The 24062-nt window shown below is 47.2% G+C and overlaps 1 protein-coding gene across 4 annotated transcripts in view; it reads right to left on the bottom strand.

Annotated features, from left to right (window-relative positions):
• Positions 1–24062, bottom strand: part of KIAA2012 (KIAA2012 ortholog) — a 104276-nt gene that overhangs the window by 39964 nt on the left and 40250 nt on the right. For 3 of the 4 annotated variants that reach the window (XM_046657780.1, XM_046657782.1, XM_046657783.1), the window contains 3 exons: positions 22912–23019; positions 13619–13687; positions 6164–6240 (listed from right to left, as the gene is read on the bottom strand). In XM_046657780.1, coding sequence (XP_046513736.1) covers positions 6164–6240; positions 13619–13687; positions 22912–23019 — 254 coding nt within the window. The remainder of the gene's footprint in view (positions 1–6163; positions 6241–13618; positions 13688–22911; positions 23020–24062) is intronic. The other variant, XM_046657781.1, reaches the window with a different exon arrangement.

The raw sequence follows: 24062 nt of genomic DNA, 5'->3' as shown, positions 1-24062 counted from the left end.
CTGGTGACAAGCATTGTGCTAATCCCTTTCCATATGTTGTTTCATCTAATCCTTGTCATGACCCCACGAGGGAAACAAATTATTATCTCTTACAGATGAGGACATTGAGCCTCAGAGAGGTTAAATAACCTGCCTGAAGCCACACAGCCAGTATGGAAGAAGCTGGGATCTCAATGCAACTTTGTGGGCTTCCCTAACCAGCTGGCCCCTTTGCAAGTGCAGGTCACGTGTGGAACGGAGCCCTGTCTGTCTTGACATCTGTTTCCTCATCTGTAAAATGAGGACAATACCTATCTGATAAGGATGTTGTAAGGATCAAGGGAGATATCCTAAACCCACCCATAAAAAATCTCAAAACCATCGGCTGGCTGATATCACTATTTAAAAAGACTCTCTCCAGGTGATGGGGAGGTAGTTGTCCAAGCTTATGATAGGTCCATGGAGGTTCATTATACTAGTCTCTCTACTTTTGCATGTGTTTGAAATTTTCCATAATAAAAATAAAAAAGAAAAAGAAATTAACTAGGCACATATCATGCGTCTGGCTGGAATCAGCAGCCAACAGACCAATAAATACAGACCTACCGGAATCAATGGTTGTCGCAGTGAAAATTCAACAAACGAAAACCTCGATTTTGTAATTAAAAACAAACCCCCTCAGTAAATTATCCTTAAATTGTCAATGGAGTTTTGGGGCTGACAAAGTAATCCTGTGGGGAAGGTTGAACCAGAAGACGAAGTTTGCTTAGATCTTCAAAAAGACTTTGAATCAAGTTCCACAACCAAAGCTGTTTACAAAACCAGACAGAGAGGAGGAGGGAGGGGAGTGAGGAGGGAGCGGGACCGAGCCTGGACCTGGGGGAGCGCTGTGCCTGCCTTAGAGAGAAGGAACAAAGGTGGCGGGTGCAGCTGCTTCTCTAGACGGCTATTCGCCTGGGATCCCTGTTGGTCCAATCTTCCTGATAAGCCTCCAAAAGATCTCCAAGAAGGATGCCTAGTGACATCTCCATTCTGCACAGGACCCACAGCTTTTCCAGAGAGTGACATACGAGATTGCAGCCACCGACAGCAGGAAGTACCGGAGGTCGGAAGAGAGATGTCATCTGAACTTCTGTATCGTTCGTTATCACTGGAAATATCACAAGTACAATCTCCAAATCCTGCAAAGAGGATTGAGGACGTCCACCCGGGACGTGGACCTTGATAAACAACAGATTTATTTGTCAATTATTTTTCTGAGTAGCTACCGCGTGCCAGGAACTGTGCTAAACACAAGGGGTACAAAAGTGAATAAAGCAGAATAAGAAAAAAAAAAATGTCTTTAAAGATTAGTAGCTTGTTGTTTTAGATAACAGCCAAAAAGTTCACCAGAAGGCAGGGCATGGCTCAGAAGGACACTGAAACAAAAGGGTACCTTGTGCCCTCTACAAAAACTTAGTGTGTCTATAGGTGTTTTTTCATCCTGAAAGGAGTTATGAGCAGCATCTGTGAAACCACCAAGGAAGCAGATGGGGTGAACACAGGTTTATTCCACCTAAATCTGTGTGTGCTAGAGTTACAGGCCACTCTGTGAATCCAAAAGAGGTAAATTTAGGACACGTAAGACCAACTATGAATTTATACTGTTGTAAACTCATGAAATCTGAACTCAAGAGACAGTACAGGTGGAAATAGAAGTGGCTTTGTGAAATAGGAAAAAGGGACATAATTCCGGTGTTACAGGATTTTTAGGACCCTACCGAAGTTCTAATCCCCACAAAGCAACAAGACAAACCCCAGGACAAAGTAAGGGAGAAAGGATGTTTGCTCTTCCTAACAAAGGGAGCCAACCGACAATGTGAAAACCGGCAAGATGGTTTCTCTCTTATTTTACACAGATACAACGATTCTTGGGAAATCTAATTGAAGTCTGAGCTTGTACTTTGATCCTCCTTCCTGACAACCTCTCTGCCCTGACAGCTCTATAAGCCAGTGGGCGCCGGGCGCCTCCTGGCCCAAGCTTACCTAGATGAGTCTGATGGACAAGAGTTTCATACTTTGAGATCCAGACTTTTCAGAAAAAGAGGCGAATTCATTGGCCCCCAAAGTCTAGGATCAGAGGGATAAAATGCTGAAAAGGAGTTGAGGTCCTTAAAAAGAGAATTCTGATAGCCCTATCCAAAAATTGATCTAATAAAAACCTAATTAATATTAAATAATTTCAACTAACAGTAGTTACAAAATAATGGCACTACGGTGTTGACCCTGGTTTAGCTTGCTGTATGCTTGTTTGCTGTGACCCTAGATGGCTATAAGCCAGACTTGAATAAAACCAGGTATCCTCATGATCCATTTTTCCTTCTTACAAGGAGAATTTTGAAAAAAGTGGAAAACAATGAAAAATCAGGAAGACAATAAAAACAAAAAACTCAATCCAACACACCCTAATTTCAAGTTAACATGACTGCACTTTTTTACATGCATTATTTGCAACTCTTTTCCTTATTTTTTCACATAGTTGTAGTCATAGTTGACACCACTTTGATTTCCACTTTTAAAATTAAATTGGTGGTTCTCAGCTGAAAGGGATTTCACCCTCCAGGGGATACGTGGCAAGGTCTGGAGACATTTTCGATTGTCACAACTAGGGGGCGGTTGTGCTCCTGGCAACTGGGGGTAGAGGCCAGGGAAGCTGCTCCACAGCCTCCCGCCCCACAACCGAGACTAGCCGGCCCCGAATGTCGAATTGTCGAATGTCGGTGCTGCTGAGGGTGACAACCCTGCATTCAGCCATTAGCATCCCACCAGTTTCCAGTCTGAAGAAGCATCATCTTTTAATGCCTGAATTAACCCCTCACCGAGAGGGACGTGTCACAATCATTTCTCTGAGGTCGGACTATTAGGCTGTTTCCAATTTTTCTCTATTATAGAAAATGCTGCAATGGACATCTCCACTCACTTTTTTCTGCTGAATTATTTTCTTAGGATAAATTCCAGGAAGTCAGAAATACTGAATCAATGGGTCTGAATATTTGTTCACGTTTCACGAGTCAAATTGCCATTTGTCTTTACAAGTGGGTTGAACCAGATTACAAACCACCAAGAGTGTGTTTTACCAAAACCTCGGCAGTACTAGGTGTTGCCATTAAAAAAAGTGAGAGGAGGCACACCTGTCAGATATAAAATGGGACCACCAGTTTGCCTCAATTTGCATTTAAATTGCTACTCAGGATGAATATTTTTCCATACTCGTTTTCTATTACTATTATTTTCGATATGAATTGTTTATGTCTTTTGCTTATTTTTCTAACTGGTTCTCAATATTTTTCTTTTAAAATCGAATGTGATCTTGACCGAGTATAGATAGTAATGCTGTTGTAGTTGATGCAATTATTATAAAGTTTTACTTTCTCCCTCCACAGCATAGATATGTTAACGTTTCCTGCTAGAATTTTCAGTTACAATATTACTACTCCTTTTAGATGCTGGTCACCTGACTCCACCTGCGGCCTCTGCACAGAGAGGCCTCGGGGAAGAGGAGAACCTTCTGGCTATTGACGTGGGCCACCGAGGTGAGAGCAGTATTCGTCCCTGACAGTACCCCAGGATCTAATTTCCCGTAATCAAATGAAAGGCCTTAGGAGGAGCCACAGGCAGAGAGGAAAATAAACGTGAAGGAGAATACTCCATTCTGCCAGGAGTTTGAAGGACCTGCATTAAAAAAAGGGCACGATACCTTTAGGACTTCAGAACTGGCAATGCTCCATATGCCGCTATTAATATGCAAAAAATGCCTTCATAAATACTTGATTCTGTTCACAGTGGGGAGGCAGTTCATTTGAAAGAGGAAATGGGAGCTCGGAGTTGAAACATGTCTGCTTGTCTCCTTTCTCTTTTTTCACTGCTCTTTTCATCTCTACATTTCCCCTTGTAGCTTTCTTCCCCCTCTTTCCCCACCTAACCCCTCTCCAGCTGCTAGGAAGCCGCTGATGTCAATTGCTCCTCTCATTTCTGTTTATGGGTTCACCGCCGAGGCCCTGATCCTCGGCTGGGTGTGGAAGGGGTGTCCCCGGAGCTAGTCCTGTGTACTGGGGGCGGGAGCCCCAACCATCCGCGCGGACCGGGGCCTCCCTCGGACACGCACGGCGGTGGTGCTGGGGCCGACAGGGAGGGGGCGCCCGGGGCGGCCCCGGAGCCGCGAACCCGCGAACCCGCGAACCGTGTCTCGGCTGCAAAGCTCCTGCGGCTTTCTCTCTCACCCACCCATCAGAAACTTCCCAAATCTAGGTCTGTGATTTCTCGTTAAACCACGGTGATGTCAAAAGATTCCACCTTTGGGTCTTTTTTCCCTCGCAGCTAGCACAGTGATAAAAAAGTAAAAGTATTTTGTGCGACTGAACTCCCAATATGGTCAGACCCCAATGAGCGGAGGGAGTGGGGAGTCAGCGGGGATTAATGGGAAGGAGCGAGGAGCAGAACTGCTAATGCTGATAAAGATGGAGTTGTGTGACATCCTAGCCCGCTCAGAGGGGCGAGGCGACCGTGGAGGGAATCCGCGGGGTTCGCCAGCGGCCCATCAGGGTCGTAACTGAAATCTGCTGGGCAGAAATTTGTTTCTAAATCCTTTCCAGATGCTTTATAGTAAACATGAAATTAGTCATTTACATGCAGTAGGTTGAGGAAGTAGTTACAATTGAAGTCAGTGATTAATCTAATAAAGGGCCTTTAGCCTCAAGAAGTACCAGGCTGGGGGGGGGTGGGGCAAGGCAGACCCTCCCCTCCCTATCCCCTGTTCTCTGTGTTTGGGGGCTGGCGGGGCTCCCTAGACTTTTCCTCAAATGGCTTTCCTTTTGGGGGCTCCTTATAGGAAATAAAGCTCCTGTGGCTTGAACGAACCACCGGTTGCGGTGGGAGCCCCCTCCGTTCACAAAGGCGGGCACACGGGGTTCCGGCGGGAGGGTCTGCCGCCCCTCCGGGAACGGGGATCAGGGTTTAAGACCCCGGGTCCGGTGTCCTCCTGCTGACTGCCAGGCTCATCTCCAGTCTGGGCCTCAACCTGACGCGCCTGAGCCACAGGCTGCAGGTGGTGGTCGGTCTGAGGCACAGGCGCGGGGCTGTGTGGATTTGGGGCGTGTTCAGGGCTGTGTGGGTTTGGCGTGTGTTCAGAGCGTGGGGGGCATTTGCAAGGCATTCGGAGCCATGGAATTATCAAAATAGAGCGTATTGCATTTTCCTTAGTCTCAGACCCTCCTGAAAAAGAAAAGCGTCTAGGTCCCTCGTTAGGGGTGTCTTCACAGGGGGCCGTAACGGCAGTGCCGGGTGGGCGCTGTGGTTCCTCGGAGAGGGAAGGGTGGGCTCAGCTGCTGTGCCCGGCGCGGCCGGACCGGCTGGGCTCCGACGCGAGGGCCAGGGCTTCCGCGGACCCCAGACCCACAGGGGGAAAGAAATGGCTTTTATTATTATCGGGTTTAACGAGTTCAAGGGAAGACGAGACAGCCAGGTGCGGCAGGAAGTGAGATAAGGGGCACCAGAGCTCCTGGCCCCCTCCCGCTCTGACCCCCGGCTGCGGCCCAGCGGGAGAGACCCCAGAGCCTCGGGCTCCCTGAGACCCCCCGCGTGCAGCTCTAGAAAGCCCCTCAGTCGTCTCTCTGGAGAGAGTCTGAAGACAGAAGCAGCCTCAGAGCTTCCAAAGAAGCAGCCAACCTATAAACATTTGTGAACACATGTCCTCAAACCACGAACAGATACTCCTAATCCAGCCAGATGAAGCTTTCTCTCCTTTCTTCGTGGTATCCTTTCATTTTTTTCTTGATTGCTATTTTTTCTCCCCATTAGGAATGAGAATTGGGGTGGAAAAATGTGCCCATTGGCACGAAGTCTGCCTCGATGGTGGACACCTCCCTGCGTTTCCCCTTTTTGACTTCGCAGAAGGCAGGGAAAGGCCTATTCAGCTTATTCACACACAGGAAGAGCCAGACAAAACAGTCCAAGTTGAGTTAAGACATTCCAAGTCTATGAGTTAAGGAACCCCTGTGATTTTATAGTCCACTTGTCTCATTTTATTGATGAGGCAAATGAGGCCCAGAGAGGTGAAGAATCTCACCCAGGGCCACACAGCAAGCTGGGACAAGAACCCAAATGTCCTAACTCCCAGTCTCACACTCATTCAGAGCCAATACCGTACCTGCTTCTCTGGCTTTTGGGTCAATGGTGAGGTTTCATTAAGATTCGTGTGACGATCGGTTCCAGATTCAGTGTTTGCTATGGTGAAAATCATAGAGAAAAGGATCAAGGTTGTCAGATCTGGGTCTCATGAATTTTTACATATACCATATACATATACAGCTAGTTCACATGTGTAAGATTATAAACATCCCCCCCCCCACACCATGGCATCCATATTTACTCACCAAATAATACCCACAGCCTCTATAGGCACAGTCTAAACTCCATGTTAAACATAGTGTTAAAAGCTGATATGCAAGTTTTAATTTTTTTGTTTTGGTTTCTCTTGAAAAGAACAAAAGTAAATTCTTTGTGCTACCAAAATTCAGATAAAGCTGAAATTAAAAAGGAAATATTGATGGAAAAAAATCTGCTGATGCTGTTGAATATAAATTTTGCATGATTGTACTTTACTGAAGTAGGAAAATGCTTCTGCAACCTTCCAGGTAGAGATCAGAGACTTCCCTTTTTCCTCGTAGTGGGGGCGGTGAGGGGGGCAACAGGAGACGTGAAGACACCATGCAAACAAGGGCAAAGGTCACAGTGGCGCTGGTGGGAGGGGACCAAGGGAATTCAGATCCCCAGGAAGCAGGGCCACACTGACCCCAGTGGGGTCCGCCTGTGATCCGTGACTCCTCTCCGCTGCTATGTTACCACCGCTGTAACAAGTTGCAAGCCAAGGTGCACACCGCGAAGTGACCCGCCCAAGGGTGTACGACCAGGGAGATTTTGAGGAACGATTCGAGCCCAAGACTGCCCGACTTGAAAACCCCAAGCTGCAAAAGGATAGATGTATTTTGTCTTTCTTTGTTTCCCCTAAGAAAGTAAATTTAATGTTTATAAAGGAATGTTTATTTGAGGAACAGATTTAGCTAAGCACATGGCCCCTCTGACAAGGATGTCAGTCTCTCGTGTGGGACCAGTGTGCAACAAAACTTTCTTTCCACAGTACTTGCTGCTCATAAGTGGCCCTTTGAGGAGTCTATGGCCATATGTGGCTCTGCATCTTTGTCTCTCTGACCCAAAGCCTCTCCTCATTCCTTGTGGGCTGACCTTTCCTTTTCTGTTGTTTCTCAGCTGTCCTGTCTTATTTGAAAATGGCCCAGATTTAAAACATTTCTTATTTACAACAGCTGGGGAAACTGAGGCTCACAGAATGGTTTTGTGTGATTGGCTCAAGGCCATACCTTGAAATAGCGCAAAACAGAACCCGAACCCAGATCTCCCGACTCAGCATCTCGTCCTCCTCCCTCCACGTCCCACGGCCTCCTGTTAGCCCCACTTGAGCTTGCCACATCGCAGCTGCTTGGCCACGATCCATCCTCTGGACAAACCCGGCCCAGCAGACTTGCGTTGCGATGAGGTTCACTTCACTGTGGCTTGGAAGGAACCCTGGGTCTCTTAGAAATTAAACTTATAAATTTCTAAGGCATAAGGAAAGTTCTTGCAACACCAAGAGAATGAATCAGTCAGCCAGAGTTCAAGAAATGTAAACACATTTTTAGATAGGAGACTGAAAAATCGCTTAGGACTTCTCCATCTCTTGGGTCAAGACCCTGGTAATTTACTGAGGTCCGAGCTGTCAAGGAGGAGACACGACTCGAGCTGCATTCCTGGGAGATAAAGCAATGGGGGTGGTCAAACGTCCTCTCCAAACAGTGCGGCAGGCTCTACCCCTGTTATCAAGCTGGAGAAACTGATTAAGCCCTCGACCAACGCAGGCAACTGGCTGTGAACATGGGCCGGTTCTTTTTCATCGCTCTGGAGCTGTTGTGTACACTCACAGGCTACAGACAGCACTTCCCGGCCCGCCTGAACCCAGGAGCTCAGAGTCTTTCTATAATGAACATTTCTGCCACTAAAGAGATAAACAGAAAACACATTCCTTCCCTGGCTGCCCACCATCAGGCCCGAGCAGATTTTCAAACGCTAGCATTAATCTAAGCACAGGCTTTTAGCGAGGAGATAGCCTTCCTACCAGATAACCAGGCAGCTTCACAGATGACCCTCCCTGGACGGGGTCTTGTCCCAAACCTCCTCTGCCTTCTTCAAAGCATGGGATCCTTCACCAAACACTCAAAACTTGAAAAGCAGGAAAGAGCATCTGATTCTAGCATGGCATCTGGGACCTCAAAGTTTCCTTCTGTTTAAACCTATGTTGATGATTAATTCCCAAGTTGTTGTTGATTGTTTTAAGTAAAAATGAATCATAGTCATATTTATTGTCATTGTTTCAGAATTCTTATTTTCCTTAGCATGCGATGCTCTGCTGGGCCCCATCTGGCGTCAGAACAGAGACGGAACTCCACTGGGGATGTGCCCAGTGCCAGACAGATCTCAGAAGGCGTCTTTGCCTTTGCACGTGGACTCACTGGCCCTGGCGGAAACCAATGGGAGGAGGCCTGAAAGTCAGCCTTTGCGCCTTCATGGTTTTGTATTTTTGGTCAAAAATGGAAAATGCAATGGCAAACTCCAGATTAGCAAAAAAAAAAAAAATTTTTTCCCAGTAGAAACTAAACCATAAAAGGAAGGATAATTCTGGTCCCTTTACATAGCCCTGCTGACCTTTCCTTAAGAATGATTTCTAAAAATACTTTATTTTATGTGATATGGCTCAAGATGCTTATGATCTATAGAGTGTTTGATGTGTTATAATAAATCTCAAGTCTGCTTGTTTAATGCAGGAGACCAAGACCCAAGATGGCCTCTTGGTGTTGCCAGTATCAAATTCTCAAGACAAGACTTAAGACCTTGTTTATGCTATACATTTTCCCTTTAAATCTTCCTGGAAGAGGAGGAGGAGGGTGAAATGGGCATGTCAAACAGCTGCTCAAACCTGAGAAAGTCTCCAGGCTCAAGACACACCCCAGGGAGCTCTATTAAAGGAGGCAAGTAGGCGGATCGAGAAGATACGAGTCAGTCTGAATTTAAATATGGAAATGCCTACTAAATGCAAGGGCAATGTTTTTCTTCCAGTTTGGAATAGCAGTTCTTTCCCTTGCTTATATCTTCTTCGACCAAGGTTAGCACAGTCTCAAGGGTCTGGCTTTAGTTTTGGGAACACCAACTTCTCTCAAAAGCTTATAAATTATTTCTTATGGAGAGGTCCAAAGGTACATGGCAGTTTACCAAGCCCAAAATGGGAGACAACCAGATGATGAAATTTAAATTCAAGTTGTGTAGCAACAAAATATCCACTACGTGAGAAAGCCTCCAATCGAGATACATTATAGGATTAATACGGACACCTGTGGTGGAAGGAGGGCATTCAAAAAAGAGGCTGAAGGTGGAGCTACGTACAAAGCGGCCAACCCATTCAATTCGTGTGGTGGTCTTAATCCTACAGGAAATATTGTCCTTGGTTACTTGCTCGCAAACAAGTATAGACATCTGGTCTCCCAGCCTCTAGTCTTACCCGCTTCAATCCATTGTCTACATGGCTGGGAGAGTCATTTCTCTAAAACAAAGATCTGGTTATATCAATTCCTGCATAAACAGGATCTCACAGCCTTTGGGATAAATTCCTTAGTTGCTACCCATGGCCCTTCATGGTCTCACTCCTGTCTACACCACCAGCAGCGTTTCTCACCACTCCCTCCCCTCCGTGTGCCCTGGGCGCCAGTCATTACAAGCTGCTTACATTTCTCCCATGTCGACATGTTCTCTGACCCTCATATGGTCTCTCTCTCTGGAGCACCCTTTCCTCTTCTCCACGTGGCTAGTTCCTACATATATCCTTAGAAATTCAGTTTAAGGGTCCTCTCTTTCCAAAAGCCTTCCTACCCTCCAGGCCGCGTTAGCCTGTGCTCCTCCGTGGCTCTCAGCGCACTCCACGACTGGAGACCACTTCAAGGCATGGACTTTGTCTCTCAACTGTATTCTTGTGCCTAACAGTATTTGGCATTAGTAGATAGTCAATTAGTTTTTATTGAATGAATGAGTGAATGAGCAATCTTTATGTGCTTTGTAAAACAGATTCACCAATTCTTTCTATTGGACATGTTCTGATGCTGTTGTCTTCTTTAATTTCCACATGAGGAATTATAGAGAACTAAGACAACAGCAGATGAAAATTCCTAGACCACAGGGAGATGTGTGAAAGAAGCAAGAGAGAAACTAGGAGGAAAAAAAGTCCTTAGGAAAAGCCTCATGCTTCTTTATGGTCTTTTTGATGAGAAGCTAGGCCAAATGTCTGAAGGGTGATGAAAAAGAAAAGAGTATTTATGGATTACTAGTTAATGAAAGTTATAATTTTTCGATCACTCTGACAGAAGAAAAATTAATATTCTAAACTTTGTTATAGGTTGAGAAACATACCTGATACACATACTGACATCTTAAAATTCATACCAGCCTTAAATTGCATTGTGTTGAACACTACTTCCCTGCCTGAGCAAGGCCCTGATTCCTCGTGTGTGTCATACATACACTAAGTGAACGGCAGATGCTGGCTACTGGGAGGGATGCGTCCTGAGAATTCCCAGAATCCTTAGATTTGTGGGTACCCCTAGTGTATATCATATCCCCAATAAAACCAAAGTAGAAACGAAGAAAGAGGGAGAGTTCTTCAGACTCTTAATGAGTCTATAAATAAAGGAGTAGAGTGATTTATAAAACTATTTTTTTTGGCAGAGAATCATCAAATTGTTAGACCACTTCACTTTCTCTTACTTCCATCACCAGCCCTAGCGGTTGGCTTTCTTTTTAGGGCCATTAAAAAATATTTATATATAAAAAAAAAAATCAATGTTGTTCTTTTTAAAAAACAACTTCGCAAGAGCTATTGCAGATGTTACAATAAATATAGACCACGACACTGAGATGTGGGCGCTCGGCGGTGGGCTAGGTGCCCCCACCAGCTTAGTGATGGTTTGCTGTCTTCTGGCCTTGTGATGTCTATGATTTGACGTCGCGCCTCTATAAAATGACCACGTGTATGTGTCCCTGACTTCAGAAGTCATTTGTAAATAGATGAAACTGAACTTCAAGTCCACAAATACCCAAAGTCCAGCATTTATATAATTTTTTAGAATCCTCTCATTTTTTCCTGAAAATATTCATTAAAACCAAATGACCCAAAAGAAAACAAAAAGCTGTGGAAGCTCTATAGGTGACTGCAATGAATAGACGTTTTAAATCGCTCTTTGAACTCAATTCCAGGGAGTATCAGATACTTTCCGAGTAGTGTTATATCCATTTTCTTAAAAACAAATGGGGAATGTTGAGCACAAAGAGATGTAAGAATGTTTTGTTAAGATCATTGAGCAAATCAAGGGAACAAATCAGCTTCCTATATTCTAAGCCCTGAAAGAGATACTCTGTGCTTATACGGGCAGGCCCACTGGGAGGGGGAGTTGTTATTTAATTGCTATAGAGTCATAGTTTTGCAAGATGAAAAGAGTTCTGGAGACTGGTGGCGTCACAATGTAAATCTACTGAACTGTACACTTAAAAATGGTTAAGAGGGCAAATTTGATGTTGTGTGTGTTTTATCACGATTAAAAAAATGTCAGGGAACAGGAGATGAGGAATTACGCTTCAGGCAGAGGGAACAGTACGTTCAAAGCTGGGAAATAACACAGAGATTTGCATTAGCCTTGGGTCTTTCAGTTACTAGCAGGAGAGATGAGAAGGAATAGAAGTTTTCCTTCTCTTTCCTGGCCATAGAGCTCGCTGGGGGGCAATTCTGAAATGGTCCCCGTCTGTCTCCAGTACTCTAACATCTCCCTGTCTGTGCTTTTCTCCTTCTTGTGCCTCCTCCCCATATAGCTAATATCCTCTGTTCATCCACGCCCTCCAGGGCACGCCACCAGTCAGGCTTGTTTCAATCTTTGAAACTCTACTTAGCCCGGAATTACCCACCTCTGTTTCCACCCCATCAGAATTTTCAGTCCCTCAGAGCAGCTGTTCTCAGGTGAGTTGCAAGAGGACAGCCATGTGATTAAGTAAATTTTTACTAACATGCGGGTGACTATTATCTGCACAGAAGTATCAGCCTTCTGAGAGAATTCTTCTGAATTCAAAGTGAATCTACTACTAGTGAGATTTTAATAGTAGAATGAAGTGAAACTGTAACATTTTGGGCCACATTAGGAAGAATATTTTTGGTCTGGAAAGCTACCCTCTAAACAGGCCTATCTTGCTTGAAAATCTTTCTCAAGAGTTTGGTTCTCCCAAACTGTTCCTACTTTTTCTCAGCTTCTCCCCTTCTCCCCATGTCTCTAAAAGTTGTAAATCATTTTCAGTCTTACCCACAAAAGAGTATCTGATGCTGGGTAAGGGGAATTGGAGGGAGAAAAGGCTATGCAACAGAAGCCATTTATTCGTATGGGTCATGAACAGAACCTTCCTAAACTCTCACACATCGTCAGATGGAAACACGCCTATCTAGACTGACATCACCACTAACCATGCATAGCGGTAAAAACGCAGCTTCCTAGGGGTCAAAGCCCAGCTTCACCACTTAGCTGTGTGACCTTGGGCAAATCAGTCAACCTCTCTGAGCCACATTCTCCTAGGTGAAAAATGAGGATAATAATAGAACTTACTTCACATCACTGCTGTGAGAATGAAGTGAAATAATGAATATAAAGCACTCAGCATGATTGGCGTATCAACGATAGATAAAAATGGTAGCCATCATCTTCATCACCATCATCATCATCATCATTGTCCTCATCATATCCATCAGCATCCTTCACTGGAGGGCTCCTATTAAGAGCTGCTCTGGCCCAGTTCTGACTGACAAGTGAGAAGGAACAGAACTGACACTGCAACTCTTCCCGCATGGTCAGGATGTCCATCCAAGGACAAGAATGCCAGGCTCCAAGTCTTCCTCCACCTACAGACTTTGAGAAGGGCCAGCACATGACTGTGCCTCTCCTCCTTCTAGTCTTACAGTCTCTGGCAAAAACAATTTCCTCCACCCAGCTCTGGCTCCAGCCCTCGATCCGTGGCATTGCTTTCTGTTACTACAGCAGGTCCCTTATGCAGGATTCATTGCTGCCTGCCCCAAAAGAAGCAGTGAGGAAGACCACACACGTTCCCTATTCATCGAAGACTATTTTTAAGAGAGAGAGCGCCTCCACATAATCATCCTTTCCCCTGGTCTGAAGCGGAAGCAGCAGTAGCAGTGGGTGGAGGATGAGCTACCCGCCAGCCCACACTCCTGGTTCTCGCTTCTCTCTCCATGGGGCAGAGGAAAGATAAGAGGAAGCTCCGGAGACGGGGAACTGGCTGCGGTCAGCCAAGGATGCCCCAATCCTCAGGCTGTCCAAAAGGACCCTCTTTCCTACTTATTGCTATATCTGGGGAGAAATGGTGTATTTCTGGAGGTCTAGGTATGAAATAATAAGTACATGAGTCAAATGACATAGAGGAGAAGTAGAGGTGACTTTTCAGGGGAAAAGCTTACCTTTTAGGGGACATTGAATTCTAGACCTCTCCTTTTCTTGGCCAGTATTTGAACTGACAGATTCACAGGCTGAAAAACAATAAGGGTTTTACCTTTGAGTGTGAGAAAGTCTTGAAAAAAGCTATTTTCCTTACCCCATCACAGCGGAAAACACAGTAGAGGCCTTGATGCTTAAGCCTCATAATGAATTGGATGGTTCTGAAACCCCGTAGATGCCATCCTGGAGAGAAGGTTGATCTAGGATCTAAAAAGTCTTGAAGAAAATAATAGTTTTATTCAAGATGTTTAAGGACCATGATGCTAAAATTCTGCGAACTTTTGATGGAGCACAAGCAGGAGACAGTTGATGGCTGAAGCTGCTGTGAGGAGATGCCCGGGTCTGGACTGCAGACAGGCCTGGGGCCCTGCGTGTGCAGTGGGGGATGACGGGCAGCGTGAGGAGCTCCACCTTCTGGCTGTGGCACCCATATGAGGCGTGGACCAGGAGAGGTGGGAGGGGTTCGAGCATGTCAGATTCCAGCCAAAAAGACAGACAGGCTTGTGTGCAGCCCCGATGAAGTTTTTTGCCATCTCTTACAGTCAGTCACCTTGTGTGGGAACGATTCCCCTAGCTGTCCTTGTCAGTCAAAATAATGCTATTTTAACAGCCAAAGAGAATTAGGATGACAGGCCAGAGAAAGACAGTTAAGGGAGAGGTAATAGACAGCAAAGAGGTCAGTTGAGTGGATCCAAAATGGAAGACGATTTTTAATGGGAAATTTGGTGTGTGTGTGTGTGTGAGAGAGAGAGGTGTGTGAGATATCAAGGAGATAGCAAGAGGGAAGAAAAAGGCAGGGGGAATCAGAAAATTCAAACTGGAAAGGATTTTGAGATCTTCCATCTCACTACCCCCCGACTCATTTCAAATCCATTGATGGATAGATGCATGTATGCTTCGTTGTCTCACTGCTGATGATAAATACACTAGAGAGGCTGTCAGAAAAGAATGTTTGGTTTTATTGATTTGCTGAACTGCGGTGGGCCCTGGAAGACCTGCTCCTTGGTCTTGCCTACCTGGGGAGCACGCTTGCAGCCACACACACACTCACAACTCAGGCCCAGCCGGGCAGCTTGGGACTCTGGGAGCCAATGCTGGAGAGAGAGAAAGCCATAATTAGCGCTAATTGTTGACCCTACAGTTCAAGAAGAGATGCTCTGGAGAAAGGGAAATGAGAACAAACATTAATTATTGAGTGGGGACCTTGGAGACAGACACTCCGGATTAAAAGGAGAGAGATAAATTGCATAATGAATGTTAATTTTCCCTCAAAGAATTGAGTGGTCGGCGGTAAGAAGGAGAAAATAGGCTAAAACCATCATGAAAGAGAAACCTCAGTGTGTGTCGGGGGAGAGAGCACAGGAGGCTTACAGAAACACGTGCCATCACTGCCCGCCGCCGGCCCTCTGCCTTACTCCCAAAAAGTGGCCACCAGGTTTTCCTTGCACCCTTATCTACCACAAGTTGTCTGCCAGGAAGCTCAACCGCTTCCCGGACAGAACAGAAGCCAGAGAACAGCCACATTGCCTTCCTGACAAGCCGAGAGGCGCACGACGCTGGAACCCGTTTTTAGTATGCTGGTGGGATTTGACTTAAAACAAGGGAGGCGGCTGGAGCTCAGCGCCACGCGGGGGAGGGCTGTGGCCCTGCGTGTGCCGCCTCGGGGTGCGCGGGCTCCGGGGCTTTCAATGTTGTTTTATCTTAAGTACAACATACGAGACACACACGCACGCACACACCGCGCCCTCAAAATAATCCTCTTCACTGAAGGTGAAAACAGAAACAGGGTAATTTGAGTAGAAAATGGGAGATGAGACGTAGCCAATTGTGTAGAGGGCTCTACCAACAGGCTTGTCCCCGGCTGCTCAGACTCCGCGCCGGGAGACCCGTGTCCAGCGGGCGGCCGGGGATGCTCCGCGCGCCTCCTGCATCCGCGCTGCCCGCCGTCCTCCGTGACGCCACTGGCGCTCGGCCTTTCTGTGGCCTGTTCCCTCACGCTGTCACACACTGGGTTGCCTGACACCCCCTCAAACATCTGGGGTTCCTTGTTGCCCAGAAAGCAGCGTTTCAGCTCGGTCCCGGCGCCCCAGGCCTCCCCCTCCGCCCCAGGCAGCGCCCCCGCGGTCCGCACGCACGGCTGCTCGTCCCTCCCCCGGGGACACTTTCCCAGCTCTGCCTTTGTTCGTGCTGGCCCCTCAGCTGCTCGGGTCTGTCCCTCTTTTCTGTTTATCCATTGCTACTCATTTCTCAAAGGTCAGTGCAAGTGGGGGTTCCTCCGCAAAGCCCCTCCCGGTCCCCGCGGTTGGAAGGAACGGCTCCTTCCCGGACCCCCGGATCCTGGGCCGGGGCCTCTCCCCCGCGGGTTCCCTCTGGCCTGGGCCCCGTCCGTTGTCTGTGAATCTGTTTGCACACGGGTTGTGAGTCCCTGGGGGCCGCAGCCGTGGGCCGGAGGGGAGCCTCGGGCGGTGGGTGAGGCGGGCACAGGCCGGGGCAGGCAGGCCTGGCCGTCAGTCCCCGCTCTGCCGCCCACTGGGGGTGATGGCTGCGTGGGAGGTAACCTCCTCGTGTCTGAATGTCCTCACCTGTGATATGTGAATGAAAACACTCACTTCACAGGATTATAGGGGTGACGGCCGTGATGACAGATGGGGCCCAGTCCCTGAGAGCGTTTGCTCTCAGCGTCAGCATCCCCACCTGTCCCTTGCTGGTGGCCGTGTTCAGCACATGTTGTCAAAGGAGTCAAACGCTTGTGTAAGGGGTCTCCTCTCTTTTATGTCCAGTGACATTTTATATCAGAATTTTACTTAATACTTTACAAGATTATGATCTGGTTTGATTGTCACAAAGCAACGTGAACTAGGTTGGCAGACCTTATAGCTGCATTACGGTGGCCAAGGAACGTGGTAAGTGGCTGTAAGAAAGAGACTCCAGAAGGTGCACACTCACTTCATGTCACGTGAGTTCAGAGGTAGGCGGCAGACCAGGCTGGCTCTGCTCGTGAGGTCACCCAGGCCCTGTGGTTCCTTTTATCTCACGCGTCATCATCCCATAGAGTGTTGCCCTCTTCCACATGGTCGAAGCCATTTCACCACCTCAACCAAGTCCAAGGGGAAAGAGGAGGAGGGCAAGCAGCGTCCTCTTAAAGACATGACCTGGCAGTCACGCACCTGCTTCCGTTCACTTTCCATTCGCCATAACTTGCTTACATGGCCTCACCTGGCTGCAAGGGGGGCTGGAGGCATATTTCTAGCTAGGCAGCCACGTGTTGCGCTAAACTTCAGGATGGGGGATTCTAGTATCAAAAGGAATAATGGAAAAATGGCTATTGCGGAACAATTAAATTCTTTGCTACTCAGTTTCAATCAGTATTTATGGCCAATGCTCTGGGAGGATCTACCGTGTATTCTGGGGTATACTCAAGTACATGGGGGGGGGGGGGTCTGCCCAGAGGAATTTTAAATCTTGGAGAAGAAAGAAGAAAAAGAGTATAAGAGATAAGGGAAGTGAGGAAGTGCCTGGTGAGAGGGACAGACAGTAGGAATTAGTGGAACCTAAGGAAGCAGCCATCGATGTGGGCTGAGGGGGCAGGTGAGGCGTCACAGAGAAGGTGGGACTTCAGCCAGTCCTTGAAGCCTGGGAACGTGGCAAGAGGGACTAGAGGCAGAATGATTTAGTGGGAAGAGCTTTGACCTCAGTGGGCGCAGGAAGATCTGGGTTTGAGCCTTACATTTGACACATAGAAGCTGTGTGACTTTGAGCAAATCACCACACCTCTCTGTGCCTCAGTTTCCTTATTCATAAAATGAGAGGGTTTTCAAACTGTGGTCTCCCAGCTCTGGCGGCTCTGCATGGACCCCTCCCCAGGAACCGTCTCAGGAGGGGACGAACTAGCTGGACTGTGGAGACGTTGGGGAGGATGCAGCCAGACCGGCCCCACTTCACCGGGCAGCTCTGTTTTTATCTGTCTGATCTACTGGTCCCTCAGGGAGGCTGTTAAAGTGTTTCTTCTGCTTAAGCCCTGAGGAAGGCGACGCCTGTTGCCTCCCAGCTCTAGATGTCTCTGAAACAGAACAAAGCAAGGGAGGTCTTCACAGGCTTCGCAGGCTCTGTACAAAAATGCAAGTCCCATCATATGCAAAAAATGAAGAGGAATTAAATATTCTTCAACATTTCATATTGATTTTTTTTCTTCCAAAAAAAAAATTTCTAGCAGATTCAGAGAGAACTATTATTTTTGACATTTTTCTTCTTTGGAAGGCGTAGAGTGGTGATGACCACATTTTCAACCACATACGAGGTAGGGGAGTCTTTGTACTTGTAGGAATCGTGGGAGGTTTTTGTCGAAGGACAGGAGACTCCCTGGGGTGTCTAGTGGCTCTCAGAGCACCGTCCAGCGAGGGCTGCTTAGGCCGTGCAGGGGTCACTACGCTGAGGGACAGGACTTCCCTCTGAAGTCCGGACAAACATAGCCATTCCAACCTGCCCTGGGGTCTATGTGACCTCAAATTAGCCCCATGCCGAGCCTCATGGGAATCTCCCATAATTGCTGTAAGAAGAGTACGTGGGTCAGAGCTTGGTGGGGAACAGAAACCACCAGGTACTTTAAGAAGAAACAGCCTGTCTGTAGATACTTGGTGGTTACAAAGTTGCTGTGGCAACTGCCTCTTGACACACTCGGTCTTCCTGGGCTCACTTACCAGCACCAGTAGCCAAAAGCTTTGATGCCTCTGCCTCACTTCTGCCCTCCAAATTTCATGCAAGTGCATCTAATTGGCAGAACTTAATTTGCATCCAGCCCCTAAGTTATCTGGGAAATGTAGTTTTCAGCCTTCTAGCCTCTGCAGTACAGGAAGGCCCACTGGAAGGAAATGCTGGGTGCCACGTGACCATGTCCAGCCACGTTTTCCTTTATTTCAACATTTGACCTGAGATCACTGGAACTGTCAACATTATTTCTTATGGGTTATTAACAAACACTGATTGGGCCCAAGGGCCTTATTGCCACGCAGGCTTCCTGCTGCCTTCCTCTACTTCTCACTCAGAGATGGATGGATTGTGGACCCTACCATTCAGAAGCGATGTTTTGAAAATGAAAATAAGAACAGTCATGAATTATTGAATGGCTGAGAGCACGCTTCAGGATTTAGACAACAGAGCTACCCCAGCGAGAGAGTCTCCTCTGGAAGGAACCTTAGAAATCATCAGTTTAGTGTTTTCCAAAGTGTGTTCCAGAAACTATTAAGAACTGCACAATGCTTTGCTAAAAACAATAAAGAATTCAGTGCTCAAATAAGTTTGGGATACAAGGCATATTCTCAACGGGAGGAGCTGAAATTCACAATGGCCTCTTAGAGGCTCTGTGAAGTCCTGCCATAAGGAAACTTGCTAACGTTAGCCGCTGGTTTCCAAACTTATTTAACCTCGGAACCTTTTGCTTTTTACATAATGCCTGTCAACTTTCTGAGGAACTGGAGTTCTATGGGACACACGCTGGGAGGACTGGATCTGAGCCCAGCTCCTCTTTTCCCATATTAGGGAGCTGAGGTCCACAGCAGTGCAACTATTTGCTCCCGATCACAGATATCGTGGGTGGTAGAGCTGAGAATAAAGCCCAAGACTTTGGACATTTAGTCCAGAGTTCCTTCTTCTTCCTGACTCTGCCTCATCTAAGGACTTCTCCTCCTTCAGATCTCCAGGCGTCTTCTCTAAAGCAACAGCTGCTAAGAGAAAGGCTACTCAAGAAAAATCATACTTTGTCAATGACCCTACCAACACGGATGGATTCTTTTACCCGTGAGCCCCACAACCAACATGACCACAAATGGCAAATGGAGAAAACAAAGAGAAAGCCAACTATTTAGCATATGTTTGCCCCCAAATCATCAGTGTTTTGAGACCAGCTGGATATTCTTGGCCCCTTCATCTTTCTGTTTACCAAATTGCAGACCACCAGGAAATGACACCAAGGATATTATGTATTACTGAAGACAAATTACCCCCACATCTAGTGACTTAAAACGGTAAATTTGTATTATATCTGACACAGTTTCTGTGGGAATCTGGGAGTGGCTTGTGTGTGTGCTTCTGGGGCAGAGCCTCTGGGGAGGCTGCAGTCACAGTGTCAGCCAGGATGTAGTCATTCGGAGGTTTCACTGGGGCTGGAGCATCTCCTCTCGAGGCAGCTCACTCACAAGCCTGGAAAGCTCGTTCTAGCTGTTGGCAGGAGGCTTGGGTTCCTTGCCCTGGGGACCTCTCCATAAGGCTGCTTGAGCGGCCTCGTGACGGACATAGCAGCTGGCTTTCCCCAGAGGGGTAATCCAAGAGAGAGAGCAAGGAGAAAGCCAGTCTCAGAAGTCATACGCCATCACTTCGGTCATATTCTATTTCCGTTAGAAGTGAGCCGCTGTGTCCCATCCACTCTCAAGGGGAGTAGAGTTAGGCTCTCCCCTTCGAAGGAACAAGTGTCAAAGAATTTGTGGACATATTTTAAAATCACCACGCCAAGAAAGAATTGCAAGAGAGAAGGATGTTATTAAATGACCAAAAAATAAGGAACATTTTTGGGGTAAAAATCCATTTGGGACAAGAACCAGTGTTAACTGGAAACTCTGAAAGAGCTCAAGAATTTAAAGTGACATGGGACTGGAGTCCCAGCCTGAATCATCGGGACAGACATCCCTGAACTTCTAGCAGTAAGCCTTCTGAATAAAAGAATTTCTGAAAGAAATCTTCCATTGCTGCCACCACAACCGGGAGACTAGATGCAGGATTTGGATCATGGATAAGCAATTCAGAGCACATATCCCCTGTTTTGACTTGTATCCATCCAAGTTAACTTTTCCTTTCTTAAGCCTTTGAATTTTCTAAGTGTTGCAACATCCCGCCAGGACCAGGAGGGTCAAATTCCAGCTCTAGTCTTCACAACTTTTTTTCTTTTTCTGAAGGTTCGTATTCATCTTTCTATGCTGTCTGAAAGCAAGATATCATGATCTAATTGCCTAAGAATTTATTCCAAATAGATGTTGACAGAGTCTGAATGTCTCAGAAAGATCAGACAGATCATATTCCCTTCTTACTCAAGATTTTTTTAAATTTAAAAAACCCAACTATGATTCCAAAAGAACTTTCCTTTGTGGCATCTGGGGTATTCAGTCAATCAACAAGCATTTCTTGGACATATGATAAAGATGAGAGGTGCTCTAGGCCTCGTGTAATATATTTGGGAGCTAAACAGAAAACAGATGCAGATAAATACAATAATCATAACAGTCGGATTGAGAGGGAGGAATGGGCTGAGGCAGTTGTATGAGATGAGGTGGATTTACTAAGGAGAATTTTCCAGAAAAGATGAGCCTTTGTCTGGAACATAAAGCTATTCTAAACATTTGGGGACAACTGGGCAAAGGCTGGAAGATAAGAGAAGGAAGACTGAATGTTTGGGCTTCCAAAGAGATGAGAAAAGGGTGGGCCTGAATAGAGTGGGAGATGAGACCGGAAGGGCAGGGTGGGCTGGTGACCAACCTGGATTTCAACAAACTGAACTGCAAAGATTTTGGTGTGGTTGGAGCAAACCCTTTGCAAGAGTTGAAAATTTTTTTCAGCACACTGCTTCTCAAAACAAACAACGAAAAAACTTTCCCATTAATAGAGACTCTCTGAAACCCAGATCTGTTCTATGGGCCCGCGTAGGGACATGTGGGTTTAAGGCTTTGTCCCACCTTCCAGGGCACATTCTAATCGCTGTCCAGAATGAAGGTCCGCCAGCTGTATATGGAGGAAAGGCTAGAGAGAGGCTTGCCCGCCTGACTGACTGATTCATTCATTAGTTCAACAAGCTTACAGCGAATGACTTTAGGTTTGAGAGGCAAGCAGGATTAAATATACTGTTCACAGGACTGAGACAAGATGGCGGACAAGTCTCCATTTATTCAACGTAAGCAACATTTCTCTCTCTCTTGCTTTAGCGTGGAAATTATTGAGAGATTTTTCAATGAACATGTATCGTGATCCTGTTATGCATGTGTCAGGAACCGTGCCAGGTGCCAGGGATGCCAAAACGACTGAAACCTCATATGAACAGTGTGACAACACACTGAAGGCCTAAACATTTCCTTTTCTGCTTCCGGCTTTGCTTTGCCAGAGTCTCTCCTGGAACAGAGAGGACAGCTGTGCAGCAGGTGAACAGAACCATATTTGCTGTCCAGCTGCTGTACCCACAGTGTCACTCTGACACTGGCCTCCACCTCTCTAACTCCTGCCTCCGCCAATGCAGAACCAAGTTATTTCCATACTCACAGCACAGGATAACCCAAGTGGTGGTGGAAGTGCTTTAATGTTGAATTTGGAACTAAATGCATGCTAGTTTCTGGAAACCCATGCACTAGGCCGCTGCTTCAACAGCAACAGACGCAACCTGTGAAATGCAGCAACAGTCAAGGAGCTTCCCAGCTGGCGGCAGGGCAAGAGTCAATCCCTCATTTCAGACAGGATGAGGACCCTGGACACAGGGAGGGACTGACCCCAAGTCATCTGACAACACAGAGGACAAGTCAGGGCTGCTCAGATCTCCTGGCTCTGAATCCACGCTCTCTTTATTGAGCCGGTCGAGACACAGCCCACTACAGGAGCACAGGTTTTGCTCTCTCTCATCAGACCCCCTGCTGGCCGTCTGACTCATGCATACACGCCATGATGGATCCCAGGAGGTTGACACTCAGCACCCTCGGACTTCATTTTTTTTCCTTTGCAAAACGGCTATTGCCCAGAGCCAGCATATCTTTTCCAAAAAGTTAACATGCCAGAAGGGTTTTTGGAAACTGCCTCGATAGCTGTCAGGAGCCAGAGGATTCGCAGTAATAAACCAACGCGTACCACGAGGATACCTGCTTGGCTTACCAATTAGCCACCTCCACCTCTGGAGGGCGGTTGGAGAGAAGAGAAAAGGCAGTGTTTAATTTGGGCAAAAACCAAAAGGGCTTTATCATTCTCATCAAGGCATCAATAAGGCACATTATACCTCCTCCAAGCCATTCCACGGGAACGTCTCCCTCCAGATACTCCAGCAAGAGTCAACTTGTTATGCAAACATTGGGTTATTGTGTCTGAGCTACAGAAGCACCTCTGTGTCAGCGAGAGGGGAGAAACTGGCTGACTCGCGTCTGTTTTTAATGATGTCTCTGCTGCTGGGAAGTTTTGGAAGCTGCAGGTAAAACCTTCCGCTATGAAAATGAGGCCGACCCGGGATGGATCGTCTTACCTTCCCCACACAGAAGCTCCTCGGTTTGGGTAGGCCCTGGGAGGGACAGGCAGACGTTTTCTCCATCTGGACCCAGCAAAAAGTGTCCCAGTGTGGGGTCTCTGGAATCTTTTTGAAAACAAGCACAAACATGGGCAGTGTCAGCATGAGTGCAAGAGAGGAGGCTGCGCCCGCACCGTGCTCCCCGAGTCCCCAGCAGACAGACGCAGTGAGCTCAGGGCCCGCCAGAGCCCAGGGTCAGCCCCACTCCTGGGATCCGGCAGGAGTCTGGAGGCCAATGCAGGATGAACAGGGTGGGCTGCCACCGGCCCCTGTCACGCCTTTGTGAGAACCTGGAGGAGGTGGCCCCTCGGGGCTCAAGCAGCCCTACAGGGCAAGGCTGGGCTGGTGAGGGGCACCCAGGTGAAGGACAGGGGGCCCTTTCCTCCAGGTGTGTGTCGCCCACCTGGGCAAGCGCTTGGTGAGTCCAGCCTCTGCTTCCCCTCTCTGTCACATGCCTTTGTGCCGTTCTCAGCATGGACAGCCATCCCCTATGGCTCAAATGCTGTGACTGCCAGTGACTCCAGGGGGCTCAGGCCAAGGAGAAGGAAGTTGTATTTCCCTCAGATGCTTAGAAAGATTGAAGGTGTTTCTGTAACCTTACCTTCCCCATCTCCAAGGCAAAGGGGTCAGGAGCAGAGCTGGCCACCAGTCACAGCACACGCTTATAAGTACACAAACACACACATGCACACAGAGGCAACACACACACTCGAGAACACACACACATATTTACACAGAGGTATACATACACGTATATATGTACACTCACAAGGCAAGCACACACACACATACATGCACAACCACCCATATGCAAGTGTGTCTGCATGAACACACATATACCACACTGGCGCAAGGACACACACACAGCAACACTTGTGCGCAGCATGCCTGCGTAATCACACATATGTACACACAGGTGTGCATGCCTGCACACAAGCACACACAGGCACACACGTATCCTCACATGTACCTTCATTTACACACTCAACGTATGCTCCTGAGGCTTCGGGCTGCACTCTTACCACAGTCGGGGCCCTGGCATTGCTTCTCCTCAGATTCTCCCTTTATAATGACGTCGGAGGAGGAGTGTGAGTCTGTGTGTGTGTGTG

The sequence above is a fragment of the Equus quagga genome, chromosome 4 (genome assembly GCF_021613505.1).
Source record: "Equus quagga isolate Etosha38 chromosome 4, UCLA_HA_Equagga_1.0, whole genome shotgun sequence".
Classification (NCBI taxonomy): Eukaryota; Metazoa; Chordata; class Mammalia; order Perissodactyla; family Equidae; genus Equus; species Equus quagga.
The sequence above is the reverse complement of the archived record's forward strand: the minus strand, read 5'-3'. Positions and strand labels throughout refer to the sequence as shown.